At 38.1% G+C, this 17640-nt stretch overlaps 1 protein-coding gene across 1 annotated transcript; it reads left to right on the top strand.

Moving 5' to 3' along the window:
- Nucleotides 1-7820: 7820 nt before the first annotated feature.
- Nucleotides 7821-17428, top strand: LOC114841589 (nose resistant to fluoxetine protein 6-like; the record flags this gene model as incomplete). Its single annotated transcript, XM_029126628.1, has 8 exons — nucleotides 7821-8169; nucleotides 12001-12301; nucleotides 13041-13201; nucleotides 13277-13445; nucleotides 14738-14937; nucleotides 15238-15475; nucleotides 17161-17215; nucleotides 17322-17428. Coding segments are annotated over 8 exons (1580 nt in total), but the record flags the coding sequence as incomplete, so codon positions are not given.
- Between the last annotated feature and the right edge of the window lie 212 nt (nucleotides 17429-17640).

Below are 17640 nucleotides of genomic sequence, written 5' to 3'. Positions count from 1 at the left end.
GCCCAGCCGTTAGAATCGACCGTGGCGCCCCACCTCTGTTGGGGCCTCACTTATTCTGGCTGCGACTCCTGTCGACTTGACCGACCCCGTTGGAATATCGACACTGCCGCCATCTCCCGGCATTCCCCCTACGGGTCTTGTATTATCATTATATACACTCACATTAATTTCAATCAATTGATAGAAAACAATGTTATAAACAGTGCAAATATAAACTAATAATTCGTCTATCCACTTTTATTGTGTTTTCAGATATCATTTCCCCCTTTTTAGCCCCAGAAAATGACAATCCTAATAGCCACGCAACAGCCACGCAAATACCGTGGCTGTAGCGTGGCTCCTGGATTCCCAGGGACGTCGAAGGATTTATGTTGAAAGAAATCTACTTACATCATTTCCACCAGGAAGACAACGAAATGTCAGTGCAGTTATTAATAATGCACCAGGAAGAAAACAAAATGTTACTGCAGTATTAGTAATAAAAACCTCTTAATTTTAACACACTTCAATTCTTAATTTTAACACAATTTTCTCTTCTTTATTCATTACAATATAAATCGATATTTCTTCTCTCCCATAATATTCTCACACTCCTATAATAATATTCTCACACTTTTCCGTGGGAATTTCTTTTCGTATTTTTCCTCGGCTAACTTCTCACGAAAACAACTGAGAGAAACTGTCACCACAATCGATTGGTATGCAATCGATTATTTTCGTCATTTATCGAGAAAAAAACAAATCGATTTATTTTCTCTCGATACCTGAAAAACAAATACAAAACGCCTTGCTCTTTTATTCATAAGGACACACTTTGTTCCGTGGGAATTTCTTTTCATATTTTATGTCGCGCCGTGCAATAAGTCGAGTTTATCGCACGCTGCGCTTCGCGCAGCTTGCTCAAAACTCGACTTCTGCACGACTTGACATAAAATATTATAGAGCACGCGGTAATAAATTTCGTTTTCAACGAATGGGTAGTTTACAGACCTCGCCTTCGGCTCGGCCTGTAAACTACACATTCGTTGCAAACGAAATTTGTGCCCTTGTACTCTAATGTACTATTTCCTCGGCTAACTTCTCACAAAAACAACTGAGAGAAACTGTCACCACAATCGATTATTTTCATCATTCATCGAGAAAAAAACAATTCGATTTATTTTTTCTCGATAACTGAAAAACAAATACAAAACGCCTTGCTCTTTTAATCATAAGGATTCTTGGCGAAAGCCAGGCTAGTCTGTACGACAGGGGTCCAATTCAGATCGTCATGTGACGGTGTGAAATAAGGTAGTTGTCATTTGTTTCTTATGTTAACATGATGAAAAACAAGTTCCCATCTCACTCCTCACCGTCACACTATGATCTGAATCGAACCCCAGGGCCGCTTCTATTAGGTCTATTGGAATGTCCACAAGATGTTATCATTGGGCGTTATGGTCCTCGACATAGCTAATTGCGAATATGATAACCTTTCCTGGGAAATCATGCGCTGTCCATTTGTTTATAACAATGTAATTGTTCAAAACAATATCACAGAAGCAGTGGGAGACCGGAGAATATTTTCAGATATTATCTGGTAAACTATAAACTATCAGGAATAAAGCTCAATGTCACATAATTCATGAAATAACATCACAAAATGATGAATATTTTTGTGATTCTAAAAAAACATTTCAATACAGAGAAATGCCATAGACCGTCACATAGTTTCCAAATTTTACTCTCATGAATTTTCTTATTGTTATTTTATTTCTCTATAGTGAAATATTTTTTTACAGTTTCAAAAATATTCATAGATTTGTAATGTATTTCCGGGCGGATAAGTTGCCCGTTCAGTGCTGAACCCCTCTGCTTTGTAAGTATGGGATATTTTAAGGGTATTATGGCGGGGTCCGGAGCTGGAAAAAAAGCAGAAAATTCAATGAAAATGGCTGAATACATTATTCGATCCATTTGAAAGCCATGTACAAAATGTCAAGAGCCCCACCTAAATAATAGCAATGGGAATAATTTTTAAAGTTGCTACTTATACACGCAGTTGAATGGGGCATCGGTAATTTTTGTGAATTTCCTACGTTATCGATAGATCAATAACGCAGGAAAAGCACTAAAATTACCGATGCCCCATTCAACTGCGTGTATAAGTAGCAACTTCAAAAATTATTCCCATTATTATTGTTTACTTAGGGGTCTTGACATTTTGCACAGGGCTTTCAAATGGATCGAATAATCTGTTCAGCAATTTTCATTGAATTCTCTGCTTTTTTTCTCCAGCTATGGACCCCGCCATAATACCCTTAAATAAAAGTTTAACACAAATTCATATCATACAAATAGTTCCTTGTATTTCTCGTTTATCAATAGTCCACGAATATTGGTCTCGGTCTCGTTACACTATCAAAAATGTGTGTCTAATCTCGGTTTCGTCTGGGTCTCGTCTCGGAGATTTTCCAGTGGTATCGTCTTGGTCTCGTATGCAGCCCTAATAGCTAATACTTCCGACGCCAATGTTGCGACTTCAACAAGTGAACCACGATTCCAGAATTGGAGAGATGGGCCGTGATTTCCGGTGCTGCCTTCGGCTGTACAACTATAAGCATCGATTTTTCATTATGGGAAATAGATAAAATGAGTAAAATAATTTCATTTTTCGATTACCTATTGGTGATTTTTTTTCTCTGTGGTTCACCTTCAAAGAATTCTATATCGGTTCAATATCCTTTAATTGTTAAATTTGATTCTAGAATACCATAAAATTGAGATAACGTGACAAAGTCAAGAAAATTTTTGACACTCCAGTTGGATTATCATTTGAATCAACCTACCATCAAACTTTGTAGATCAATTGAACATTGGATTGGACGATTAAAAGGTATTACTGTCGATAAAATTACAAGTGTCATTGACATTTCACCGCATTGTAGCATTATCGAAATCTTATTCGCAACTCTACTATCAGATGTTCATTATATTTAAGACTGATTTACAAGATGACCGACACTTCAACCGAAAATGTATTCGCGAGTGGCCGTGGAACAATTTCTACAATTTTTTATATTCAAAATCTTCGTTTCCACTTTAATTGCTGGGCAATTACAATCCAGTAATATCAGTCGTAATGTGACGCCTACAATAAATAATCAAATAAACTGGGGCAGTGAGATAAATAATATTTCGTTGAGAACGATTGACCTAACTCGGCAATTCCAACCGGCGAACATCATTCACAAATACCTGCGGGCGAGTTTGAATCGACATATTCACCGTGATACGGAAAATGCAGAATGTGATACACAACTAGATCTATTCGTCTCAGGATTATCAGAATTAGAGACATGGGCTCTGAAAAGTAAGAAGATTCATCAATAGAAATAATCTGTTTCGTATGACATAATTGAATCCGACAAGTTTCTTTTTTAATAGCTCATAATTAGTGAAGTATTGAATGTACTAGCGAGTGGGAATTTCAAACCTGTCTATTTCAAAAACGCAATGTTATTCTCAGCGAGAATTGAAAAAGAATTGGAAATGCAATACTGGAAAATGAATAATTACATCTCACTCAGAGATGAAACGATCTAATATCGCAAAAATAATTTGCCGTATGCCATGCTGGAAAACGCCACTTTACGGACGTTGGGCTATAATAATATACAAGAGGTCCCATCTGAAACAGTGTGGCCAAATATCTCCTAAAGCTGGCAAGTAACAAAAAAATATTCGAAACACATAAGTTGTAGGATTTCGAGGGGGACGTTCGATACATGCATTATTTTGAGTTTGCAAGATCATCCTTGCAAGCTGCAAGCACGAAGTGTTTTTTTCACATGGCAACCGCATTTTTCATTCCAATGAAACTTGTTTCTCTTGATGAGGTATTCAGATACCTCCTCATTCATGTACTTTTCTTCTAATTTTACTCTAAAAAAGGTACGAAAATGAGTTCTGTGGTCAGATTGAAGATTCCGACTTTTTTGGCGTGACCCAGCACGCACCGCGTGAAGGTAAAGTGTGATTCGCATGCCTGGTGATAAAAAAATGTAGCGCAAACATGTGCGTAAGTTCATGAGTGTGTAGAGGAGATGCTCAACGTTCTCAACGTTAATTTGCAGACACAACTCAATTCGACGGTGGAAATTCTCAACAATACTTCACACTCTGTACTCTCTTAACATGAGTAAAATATCGCCAATTTCACCGGTTGAATACATCACAGGCAGTTTAATGACATGACAAGTGATGCTAACTCAATTTTGGTTGAACCGGGACGAATTAGAAAAGGAGAATCCTCGAGGTAATAGGAAAATTTTCCATTTGATTCCATTTGATAACTCCAGTTGGTAAACAGAAAAATGGAACAATTACCTACACTAAGGCACGCCAAGGATGTTTGAATGTTCAATTTGACCACAGAGCTCATTTTTGTGACATTTTTCGAGTAAAATTGGAGGAATTACATGAATGATGAGCTATCTGAAAACAACTCATCAAGACGAATAAGATTCATTGGAGTGAAAAATGCGGTTGCCATATAAAAAAAAGCACGTCGTGCTTGCAGCTTCCAAATATGATCTTCCATACTCAACATTATGCATGAATTGGATATCCCTCTCAAAACCCTACAATTTGTGTTTCGAATATTTTTTTGTTACTTGCCCGCTTTAGGAGATATTTAGCCGCACTGTTTCAGATGGAATACCCTGTACACTGTTAGAAATTTCTTGGAAGGTTGAATTCAATTTGAAATGAACGCGTTCATTAAATTTCTCATTCATCTTGAAAATTCAAGAAAACTGGGTTTTTCATCTTAAACAATCATTGAATTTTCAATGAATGCTTGAATTTCTAAACTCATCGTGAAAATTAAGCATCACGTAAGGGAGGTTGGGATAAAATGGACACTTTGGACTTTTTTAAAAATGTTAATGACAGGTTGAAATGGTGATGAAAGTCAATAACTTTTTTTTTTCAATGCAAAGAACAATTCTTGCCCTTTGTGATGAGCCTAAAATGAGCTCCATTGATAAATTTGTTCCTGAGTTATGAGTAATTTAAAAAAAGTCTAAAGTGTCCATTTTACCCCACCCTTCCCTACAATTCAATTTCCAATAGATTGAGAATTCAGAAAAGTTGTTGCCTGAATTTTCAAAAATTTCAAGCTTTTTCAGTACAGAATGGATCTGAAAATCGAGATTTGTCTCTATATAATAAAAAAATAAGGGCAAAATTTAAGACAATTCAGGCGACGCCAAAATTCAGGCGATGCCTAAAGGTGGGGGGGGGGTGGTCAGGGGGTGCCCAAGGTCGGGGGGTTAGAAGGGAGGAAGGTGTCCCACGGTCAAACGCGGTGGGGGGGCTGACAGTTGGATTGGGGGGGAGCAAGCAAAGCGAGCGGGGGGCGAAGCCCCCCGGGGTTGGCGAGCGAAGCGAGCAGGGGGCTAAGCCCCCTAGTAGTTGAATATTCAAGAAATTAACTGATTCGTCAATAGAGAAATACACAGAAATTTCATGCAATTCCAACAACTTTGTCGTTGTTGAAAATTTCCAGCTTTTTCACTTGAAATTTCAAGAGTCATTTTCTAACAGGGTATTTGGATACAAGTGTGACGGTTTTTTACGAGCGTAAATCTGGAGTTGGCCAATCACACCAGTTGAAAAATCTCCGTCGCACATGTGTCGAACTATATTCTCTTTATAATTATATTCTCTTTCATGATTAATAATAAAATTTGTACAACTCATCTATTTTCCGTGGTTCTGTATTTTATTCTCTAGTATTATTTTCTTTTGACACCAATTGAATTTTTATCACGTTTTACGCATTCTGAAATTCTATAAACTGTCAAGGTTTCTCGAACTCAATAATCCAAATCAATTTCTCTGTGATTTCAGTTGAATCTTTCATTTTAACAAAATTTATATAATTCAAACTGTTTGATTAATTTATCCGAATAATGAGTACCGAACCACGGAACGAAACGCGTTAGAAAAATACGGAAGAACTAGTGCGGAATATTACTTCAATGAGAACTCGCGGGAAACTAACTTTGGGGGTGCCTCAATGCACTTTTATAAACTCGGATTATGAATGTGCTAATTAGTATATGTGTACGAATTATTATGTTTGTCAAAGGAGGGGCATCACACGATGTCGACGCGCCAAGGCACGCCTGGGTACGGATACCTGAACCTCCTGATGATGACGCACTTGGGAACAATTCCAGGCGTTGCCACCTAACGATCACGTGGTCGTTATATAAAATGATTCAATTTGATTCATTATTCGATTTCAGGCCAATTCTAATTTCAAAATGTTTCATAATATTTTCTTTAAATTCGATAAATTTTCCTTAATTTTCCTATCTTTATACCATTTTTCTGTACGTCCTATTTCTCATCTATAAAGGAAATGAGGCCGTCATGAGGTCTGATCACCCAAAAGGGTGTCTTTGACTCATGTCAAATAAAAAAAAGCAACAATTGTCTTCCCATTTTCATCGTTAAATTCTTTCCTTATGTTTCTTACATGTAGGATCCATGACAGTAGTTTTATTTTCAAGATATGATTAGATTTATTCAACAAGAAAAGAACTCCATACATCGAATATTTTACAAGTCCGCCAATTCCCTCATACGTCTTAATCCGATAGTTCAAACTCCGGTTAACAACTAACTACTTTACATTTCTGCTCATCCTTAAATACTTAAATCTCTCTCCCGTTATCTTTGTCCCTTGCATTCAATTTTGCGTTCATTCCTTCTCATTCTATTCTCGTGAACATACTTAATGACGCATCCGCCCTTATACCTGAACCGTCCGTATTTTATTATTTTACAACCCATCGGTCCCTCAACTATGCCGCGTACTTCCCCGATGTCTGGACAGCCCCCAATTATTTCTCAGCTCGACTATTTCCATTTAGTATTTTATTATTATAATCCTCAATGTTCCTAGCCTGAAACCGTTTCTGGCGAGACATTTCCCACTTCTCTTTTTACACGTTTTTCCCCCAATAGGCGACACTTGCTTAATAATCGAAACTATGCATTCTTCATACAGGTAATCGATGATTATGTTTCTTACTCAGATTTCAGCCAATCAGAGCGCAGTATTTGAGGCTGTCAAACAGTTTTATTTCGGAAATTTCTAAAAAATTTCCGACGGAAATTCACTAGTAGCTTTTCAAATGTTTCTCATCTTTCAACGAATTTCGCGTTTAATATTCTGTGTGACAGATGAAAAAAAAAGTGGGTTGTAAATGTATGGCTGTGTAAATGTATTTGGATGCTGTTCACTGCACTCTGCTTGGCTGACATCCGAGTGGAAAAATAATCCGTCAAATACCACTCGTGCTTTAAAACTAATCAGATATTTTCCTCAAGCTTCCCTGCCAAAGAACAATTATGTCAAATTTTGCAGAAAGATCCCTCGTGCTTCGCACTCGGGATTTTAAACCTGCAGAATTTGACACAATCGTTCCTAGGCAACGAAGCTATCGGAAAATATCCGATAATTTTGAAGTACTAGTGGTATTACTAATGAAAATTTAGACGTGTTTCAACTTGATATTCCTTTACAAAACCCCTCATTATTTGCTATTTCAAAGGTCAAGGAGATGATACATCTCCTGACATAACAATAGGATCAACTAACTACTCTCGACTTCAGATTTCGGTTTTCAATGAATATCTTGGAATTCAAGAGAGTTGGTAGAATTTTCCAGTTAAGAATAAATCTTCGAATTGATCCGAAAAATTGATCAATGAAAAAAAAATTATTAATAACGTAGTTAATGAAAGGTATTTTCATTTTTCAGTGTTTGATTCCTCATCAAAAATTCCTTCAGGAATTTTGATAGGAAACAATGAGGACTTGGGTATCTACGATGAGTGTGTATCAATCGAAATTCAGAAGGAAATCGGATTGATTCGTGGACGTCACTGTATGTACTCATTAACTATGATGGCATCCAGTTGGCCAATGCCACTCCACACAACGTTATCTATTTGCCTACCTTCGGCATGTGGTGCTCAGTCTCTGATGGCAATATTACAGAATGCGAGTCATGAGGCATCAGATCAGCTGCCATTCGACATTAGGATGGGGAATGCCGCATGCTCGGCATTGGATTCTCCACCGTTCGAAGTCGGAGAAATCCTGACAATGTAAAATCAAAATTTTTACACTATAAACTCCATTTGAGGGGGAAACGTGCCGAGACTTTGGTTGCTGAAGTATGGGGCATCTTAGGAAGTAGGAAACTTCCTATTATTGAAATCAATCAATTTCATCGCGTACGTCATGCTAAAAATTCACCTATTGAGTTTTTAGCTTAAAAATGTTGCAATTTAAACACGGGTAATTAATTGAATTCAAACGCGGTATCCATCCTCCATGAGACTGGTGATCCATACTCCGAGACCTGAAAGTCTGGCCAAAGGAAGAGAAGATAAAAAATAAAATTGCTAAATTTTTTAACAAAAATGTCAAGAATTGGGAAGTTACGAGGAGGTCGATGGGAAGACTTGAAGGCGGAGGGTTGGAAATTTGAACCGACAAGAGGAGGAGGTAGCTGGTTCTATCGGAGCAATCCCGATCACTCCGTTTGCATGCCTTGTTTAAATAAAAAATAAAATTATTGAATTTTTTAACAAAAATATTGAAAATTAGGGATACTAATGGAATATGGGTGCAAGTGAATAAATGCAGCCACTTTATTACAATCTCTTTATTTGCATGAGGAAGCCACGTCTGTACTAGAGGATCGCTAGCCCGAGACAAGAAGCCATAGCCAAGTGAAAACTCTCACTGGGAAAACAAAAAGCAAAAATAATAAAGTTTTACGACTGAAGAGGACACAGTCCTTCTTCGAATTTCAGCTTGTGTTTAGGATTAAACCGCTCTCCAGTGCAGAGAACAACCGATCGTAAATTAGTCTCTTTCTAGAAATGTTTTCCCAGTATGTCATAAATCGTTGTCGAGTAGTTTTTGTACAATAATAAAAGAGCTGTGCTCGAATATTCCAACAGATACACGAGGGGGTAGAGATATGTGGACGATTGGCAATTTCCCCCAACATGAAGAAGATATTGCAGAATCTATTCCAGCTCAGCTAAATTTGACAACCTCTCTTCATTGTTGGGCAAAATTTTCAACCCTCCGCATACAGACTCCACCCCTTTCTAAAACGCCAATTTTCGAGATTTTTGGCAGCCTCTATTCACACGCTCCACGGTAACTTTGACCGTGCATATCGGGTCGTGCACGGGTCGTATATACGGGACGTTTTGCCGTGGATTCAAGATAATTTCGACCGTGGATATATGGGAGATGGTGGACTCTCAACTTTTACTTCTCAAATTAAATCTAGACAAAAACTAGACACATCAAATCAATTGATAAGTGATATGCAGATAGTAGATTAGTAAATAATTTTCTCACAATATTAATTCATTGAATACGAATATCAGTCTAGATGAACGCAAATAAAAGATGAAATAAATAGTTTTTTACATTGTGACCGTTTTCTACATTCTATAATACTAATTCCTGAAAAAAGGATTAGGGCGAGTCAAGAAAAGGGACAAATAAGGGATAATTTGAGAATAATAATCTATATTTTTTTCTAAGTACAATTATGATCGTCAAAAGACGTAAATAAGGCCTTTACTGAGATCTAGGGAGGGGGGGAGGCCAGGCAACTTTTGTACACGTAAAAAGGGAGTGACTCTAATGCAGAAAAAAGGGGAGAAGCTAGTCGTGTCGAGGGAATGCAACTAAATATGAAAGTAATGACTGAATGGGGAAGAAACAAAATAGTGTAGGCTCACCGTTGGGGAGTATGAAGGGTAATATTGTGGGGACAAGAGGGAAAATGAGGGGGGTAACTCGTACTCACGACTTCCCGTTGTGGCCTGGACGTCCAAGAATTCAGGTCCTTCAGCAACTCCTACGACTGAAGCTTGGTTCCTCCTTTCAGAATCCAGGGGTACAGTATTTAGAGCCGGGATGAGCTCGGGCACCAAAATCCTCTTCAATCTATCGCAAAATCCAATATACGGAATTTCGGGGTATGTACACTATTTCTTAACTCTTGGGGCGCACGTGGCAATATCCAGGACAGCGGTTGCACGAGTGTCGGTCGTTTCGTTTCCTCCGTGATTCGTGGGGGTTCGTCAGATGCCGAAGTCCTTCGGGTTGTAATTCGGGACCAATCGGGGCCAATCAACACGGATGAGTGGTGACGATGACCACAATCCAGGGATGTCTCGCTGGGATCGTCGAGGGCGCTGGGTTGCCGAAGCCCATGTATGGGTGGTTTGTGGGGGGAGCAACGGCTCCTTCAGGTTATCCAGTAGGGCCGAAACTGTTGTCTTTCTTCGGCTGAGGTCTTCGTGATGTCCAGTGGCGGGAGGAGAGGGGCGATGAGGGGAAAATCGAGGGAAGGGGTATTCAACGGTGGCGGGATTTTAGTATTTAGGGGGCAGTGTGTAGTTGGGCAAAGTATAAAATAAAAACAAATAAAAATAAAAGAATCGCCTCGTCACAACATTTTATGTGAACGTTTTCTCAACAATATTCATATTTGTCTAATGGGGTCCGAGTGCAGGAGTGGGTGCCGAAATATAGTGCAAATTATTTTAAGGATGATTTTCCAACTAGGGGAGACTCCTAGACCCCACTGGACAATGTTGCTACAACTCTAGTTTTGAACTCTACTCCCAGAGTTCAAAACCAAAGTTCATAGCAGAGATGTCAGACAAGATGTGAATGTTTTTTGAGGCTCGAGTGCAAGAGCGGATCTCGAAATATAGTGCAGATGATTCTAAGGATAATTTTCCAACCAGGGGAGACTCCTAGACCCCACTGGACAATGTTGTCGCAACTCTGGTTTTCAACTCTGAAACCGGAGTTCAAAACCAAAGTTCATAACAGAGATGTCAAACAAGATGTGAATGTTTTTTTAGGCTTGAGGGCAAGAGCGGATCACGAAAGACAGTGCAGATGATTCTAAGGATGATTTTCCGACCAGGGAAGACTCCTAGACCCCACTGGACAATGTTGTCACAATTCTGGTTTTGAACTCTACTTTCAGAGTTCATAACCAAAGTTCATAGCAGAGATGTCAGACAAGATGCGAATGTTTTTTGAGGCCCGAGTGCAAGAGAGGGTCTCGAAATATGGTGCAGATGATTCTCAGGATGATTTTCCAACCAGGGGAGACTCCTAGACCCCACTGGATAATGTTGATACAACTCTGGTTTTCAACTCTGGATCCAGAGTTCACAGCAGAGATGTCAGGCAAGGTTTGAATGTTTTTTGGGCGCGAATGCAAGAGTGGGTATCGAAATATAGTGCAGATGATTCTAAGGATTACTTTCCAGCTAGGGAAGACTCCTAGACCCCACTGGAGAATGTTGTCATAACATTGGTTTGAACTCTGGATCCAGAGTTCAAAACCGGAGTTCATAGCAGAGATGTCAGACAAGATACGAGTGAGAATCTACCGTGGATCCACGGTAAAATTTACCGTGGAGCGTGCGAATAGACACTGCCGAGTTTTTTGTTAAAAAATTTGACAATTTTATTTTTTATCTTGTCTTCCTTTGGCTAGACTCCCTGGTCTCAGAGTATGTGCCACCAAGCACATATTTCGACACCACATCTTTTTATCTCAACAACGCCAGCGAACAGAGTGACGGGGATTGCTCAGATATAACTTGCTACCTCCTCCCCCTTGTTGAGTAAAATTTCCAACCCTCCGCCTACTTTGATGCAACAAACCACACCCTTTCCTTAACCAATGATAAACTGAGCAAGAGGTTAGCATTTAAAGTAATGATTGCTTAAGACAAAAATTAATCTACTATAGAAAAAAAACAAGAAATTCCCAGTGACGTAACATACTGAGATAGTTTCCCATGAATTGTGTATTTTTTTACCATTTTATCCTTTTACGCAAAACACTTTAAGGCATTGAAAATTTTGAATTTCAGAACGATCTTCTCAATCTTTATTTGTTTCCTCATTGGCTGTACCATTTGCGATATTCTGATGAGGACCATCATACACGTAGATCCAGAAAGTGTTGTCAACGAGTTTTGTAGATTCTCATTCTACACGAATTTGAAGCGAATATTCAGCACTAAAGAACCACGAGAGAATATACCAGCGATTCAAGGATTGAGATTCTTCAGCTTATGTTGGGTGATCCTCGGTCATGAGTATGGTTTGAAAATGCTGGGACCCACGATCAATATGGAAGACATACCTAGTGTACGGCATCAGAATCAAATCGTGCAAACAAACTTATCAGAATATTTTGAATTGTCAGTAGGAATAGCCCAAAATCTTCTCATAGATATTTCACAATAGTTTGGTTATGCAGAAGTTTTGGAATTCACATTCGAACGAAATTCTATTGTGAGAAATGTATGATCACGTATGAAAAAATACAATAGAAAACCTCGTGAATTCGTTAGAAAATTCGCGTGAAATTCTATAAAAATTCTATGGGGTTTCTATAGGACTTCTATTGTAATTTTATTGAAAAAACCCTATTTGTTTTTTGCATTGATTCTTTTAGATATTCGATAAGAAAAAGGCAATGGATTTCGAATTTCTGTTCGAATTTTTCTCTTCAAATGTTTTCTATTAGAAATTATTGCGTACAAATTTTCCAAATTTTTTCCGCTGGATTTTGTTTTGTTTTGCATTACAAAATGCGAGTCGAGAAAACATAGAAAATTGATGCCCAAGCATTCTTACAGAAAAAATCTCAAGAGAAAATTTCAAACAGAAATTCGAAATCTACTGAAATTTTTTTATCGAATATCCAATAGAATTAGCGTAAAAAAATAGAATCCCAATAGAATTCCAATAAAATTCTAACAAAAATCCTATATAATTTCCATAGAATTCTTATATAATTGTCTAGCAAATTCACTAGGTTTTCCATTGCATTTCTTCATTCGTGATGTAACGCTTGATTCAAGTACGAAGAATAACAATTTGAATTCATTACCAAATTTTCCAGTGGATGCAGTCATGGAGGTCAATTTACATTGCTCTAGCACCATTTGCCGTGGACACATTTTTCACGCTTAGTGGCTTCCTAATATCGTATCTGTTTTTGAAGAAAATGGCAAAAGGTCAAACGTTTAATCCTGTTATGTATTATCTCCATAGATATATTAGGTAAATTACCAAATGATGAATCAATGATGAAAGCATATTAATTGTTTCCTACACAATAATCGACTTAACTTACAGGTTAACACCAGCCTTCGCAGCCTTGATTCTACTAACCATTTACATATTTCCAAGATGGGGGTCTGGCGCGTTGTGGGAATCCCTGGTTTATCAAGAGAGGAAGACGTGCCAAGAAAATTGGTGGCCCATGCTACTATACGTTCACAATTACGTGAACGCTGGTATTATGGTAAGTTCAAACATATCATATATTCGAATATGATTGAAATAGTTCTAGATTCTAGGGTTTCTCGAACCATGATGGATTTTCTCTGGAATCGATTCATCAAGGATCTTTCAAAGTCGTAATTCAAATGAATCCAATAAAATTACTAATAGTAGTAACCGAAAAGAGACGAGCGAAATCACAAGAGGGATCACAGGCTCTTAGGTATTGAACGGTTATGAGGATCAAATGGAACAGGCGAGCAAAAAGATCCTAAAGCTCAAAAGAGTCGAAGGAAAGAGGTCCCTTAACTCTTAGGATCGTTTGGTGCATCTCTCCCGTCTGGCTCTTATACGCAAGAACAAAATAGTTCTAGAAGAAGAAATATATCGGATTCTAACATATTGTTATTCGATCCAAAAAAGTGCATATAACATGAAATTAGAAATACTTCAACTTATATTGTAAAAAGAACAGTATACCCTGGTACAAATGTCACAGTGAACTTCCACGGAGAACCATAGTATGGGTTAACAGGGCCAGAGCGAATCATTACAATCTTGCTAGCTCTTTCAAAAGAGTTGGCTTCATCGAGTCTTCATCTTGAGATTGTGGTGATCCGAGTGAAGACCTCGACCATGTGCTCTGGTACTGTCCCATCTATGAGCCACACCGTCAGAGGCTTTTGGCAGGGATACGAAGTGAAGGCTTCCTCCCACCCTATGAAATCAAAGTCTTCTTAAAGAAATTGAATAGAAATGTTCTCGAATATATTGATTCCTTCTTGAACTCCTCAGGATTGAATATTTGAAGCAGTGATGTAAATCGTTACGAATAGTGCCTGAAGAATTATTTTGTAAACACACTTGTATTTTTGTAATTTTGTATAGCAGAATAAACTACATGGTTTGAATGCTTAAATAACAAAAAAAATGAAATTAGATGAATTGATTTTGTCATTCGCATCTATTTGAATCCCATTTTAAAAGTGAATCGGTCATAAAAGTCAGATAGAAAATGGAACTAAATAATTAGAAGTTTCACAGGCAAACTGAAGAGTCGAGCGAATTGATCAGAAGCGTCACGCGTCTAAGACGAAGCGATCTTAAGGTTCACACAGGAAGGGCAAACAAACAATTCTAAGACTCAAATGATCTCTCCCTTCTAACCCTTACGTATGCATAGGATTCTTTTGCTTGTTCCCTGTTTCATCCTCACGAAAAACATTTTACGAGGATAGGCCCCCAGAGAAATATACGCGAATAAGCTCCTAGACTCATCATTGAAATCAAGGCCTTACCAATTTGTAACTTTAGGGCTGCCTGACCCATACATGGTACCTAGCAGTGGACATGCAACTATTTTGGATATCTCCGTTGATCCTTTATCCTCTGGCCAAGAGACCGAACATAGGATTGGCTATTCTTGTAGCATTGATCGTAGCATCAATCATTTCACCTGCAGTTATTGCGGCAGAACATGAATTCTCAGGAGCAGTAGCACCATCTTTGATAGAGTGAGTTAATTTCAAGACTGAAAAGAATACCTAATTACGGAAAACTATGAACAAATTACAAAATGTCTTCTCCTTACCCCCATGAAAGACCTAAATATATTATTTCTGTCGCAGCTTAGAGCATGTCCAGAACATGATGACCGAGTTCTATATGGTTAGTCATACTAGAGCAGGTCCTTGGCTCCTAGGTGTCCTGTTGGGCTACATTCTTCCCAAACATAGACATTTGCGATATTCTTCAATGAGAGTGGGCTGGATATCAACATTCCTGGCATTTTCTTTTATATTTTTCACATATAGAATCTTTCAACAAGATGGATACAAGTGGAATGCCCCTTGGGAAATATTCTACACTGCAGTTGCAAGGCATATATGGGCCTTTGGCGTATGCTGGCTCATCTACGCTTCTATACTCGGATACGGTGGAATTGTGGGCAGAATTTTATCTCTGCCGATTTTCATGCCCTTTGGGAGGATATCATATTGTGTATATCTGATTCACTTCATGATGCAACTAATGAGAATAGGGGCTACTAGGGTACCCGTATATTTTACGGATGGTGGAATAATTTATTCTTTCCTTTCTGAGTACATTGTCTGCACTCTTGGTGGACTGGTCCTGAGCCTTATTTTTGAATCACCATTTATGGCTCTTGAGAAAATTATTTTTAGAGGGAAATGTAAGGGAACAAAACAAGAAATACGTGAGGAGCCTTCACACCTAGGACGATCACAGGGTATCCATAATCAAGAATACGGGCATGATAATATTTAACCAGATGATCAATATTATTGTGTGAAACAGAAAATAGTATATTTCGATACAAGTGCGGAAAAGTGTTTTTTGGCTCGTGAGAGGTTTATAGCATGAGCCGCAGGCGAGTGATATAATCCCGAGCCAAAAAACACTTTTTCCATAAGTATCGAACGATATTGTTTATCACAATGTGTGAAAAAAATTTCACTTTACACCTAATTAAAATTTCACTTACAAGTGTTGAAATTTTATTCAGGATGAAGCAGAATATCAATAATGCTTGGTTAATTCGAAAAATCCATTGAATGAGCTTGAGACATGGCAACAGCGTTGGAGTACACTGTTGAAAAATTTTCACTGAAGTTTCCAGGCTTTAGTCTTGAACTATGAAACAAGTGACGGTTTCATTGAAATTTCAGGGAATTTTGCCATTGAAAATGCGTGGTTTTCGTGGAAAATTCATGGAAATTTTAAATTTCACCTAAATTATTCCATGAAAATTAATGGAAATTAGAAAAATTCAAGCAAAAATGTCCTTGAATTTTCAATTTTTTGAAATTTCAGAGCAATTTCTTATTGAATATCATGTTTACATTGAAAATTCATGGAAATTTCGATATCTTCATGGTTCTTCCACTGAAAAATCAGGAATTTCCTTGAATTTTCAGGAAAACTTGAAATTTCGTAGACTTTTTCCGTTAAATTGAATTCAGTGTCATTCTCTGGAAAATTCAGTCAAATTTTTTTAACAGTGTAACAGGTTAATTTCATAGAAAGTTTAGAAGTCATTTTCAGGCAAGCGAGTCCAAATTTCATTGAAAATTTAATTGATTTTCGAAGTTCACTGAAAACTTAATGGAATTTCAAATGAAATCGAATTCCATGTGAAATCGGTCAATCTGTGACTGTTTTCTTTAGCTCTGATTGCTTAACCCTATAAGGTGAATTTCAATATCCCCACCCTATGGCCGTCGAAGCGGTGAAAAGCGTCCTCACTCGAGCGTCCTACTAGGCTTTTCACCTTAGAGGGTTAACCTGACAAATTTCCTGGAAATTAGTGAACAACTCACATTTCAACAATTATGCCTCAATTTTTACTTTTCTAATTAAAAAAAAAATTCTTATCCGGAAAACTTGTCTTTTGAATGCAATTTGAGAATCGATAAAGCTTTGACACTATTTTATCATTCAAATGAGATCGGCCACGCGTGCTACGCATGCGTTTTCTCATCTCCTCACGTAGTGTCGCTTCGGTTTCAGTCTTACGCTTACGCTTATTCGAGAGTTTCGAGATTTATGGAGATCAATTTACATTCTCCTTTTCCTGATAGGCTTTGTTGAATCCAAATTTCACTGTGTGACGTATTGGGATCGATCAATACGTTGATTTATATCTAATAATTTTAAATCTGCGAGTGTCTGAGTGTTGGGAACGAGAAATATAATTTCTCTTTTCTGTCATCCAGACACTGGTCAGCAATCCCACAGTGTCGTTTGGACATCTTGGTGAGCAGTCTCACGGTTAGGCAAAGTCCAGTTCAGGTATACTGAACTGTTTGACTGTTTTAGTTCATGTCAATGACGACATAAAAATAGTATTAGTGAAGAAAACCGTGAGACTGCTTAGCTAAGCAACCTGGGCCCTTGACGAGCTTTGACGAGTATGCTGGACTCACCAGAGAGCATAGTACGATCAGGGACAGAACGGAGCAGATCTCTGAGCTCAGGCCTTAAGCCTTACAATCGGGTCAAAGTCCCAAGTTTGAGTCGCGGACAATTTAGCAACGCGTTATACCAACCCATCTTGATCATTATCGTGTATCAACAACTAGCTTAATAGATCATCCCTTTAAGTATTGAGCACGCCCGTGATTATTGAGAACGTCACCCTTCATATCCTTCACGACATCCCTCCGAGTGACCGAATCCCCAGTGAGCTCACCGCC

The sequence above is a fragment of the Diachasma alloeum genome, unplaced genomic scaffold, assembly GCF_001412515.2.
Source record: "Diachasma alloeum isolate Michigan unplaced genomic scaffold, Dall2.0 Dall_scaffold_00957, whole genome shotgun sequence".
NCBI lineage: Eukaryota > Metazoa > Arthropoda > Insecta > Hymenoptera > Braconidae > Diachasma > Diachasma alloeum.
Note: the sequence above shows the minus strand (reverse complement) of the source record. Positions and strands in the feature narration are given on the sequence as shown.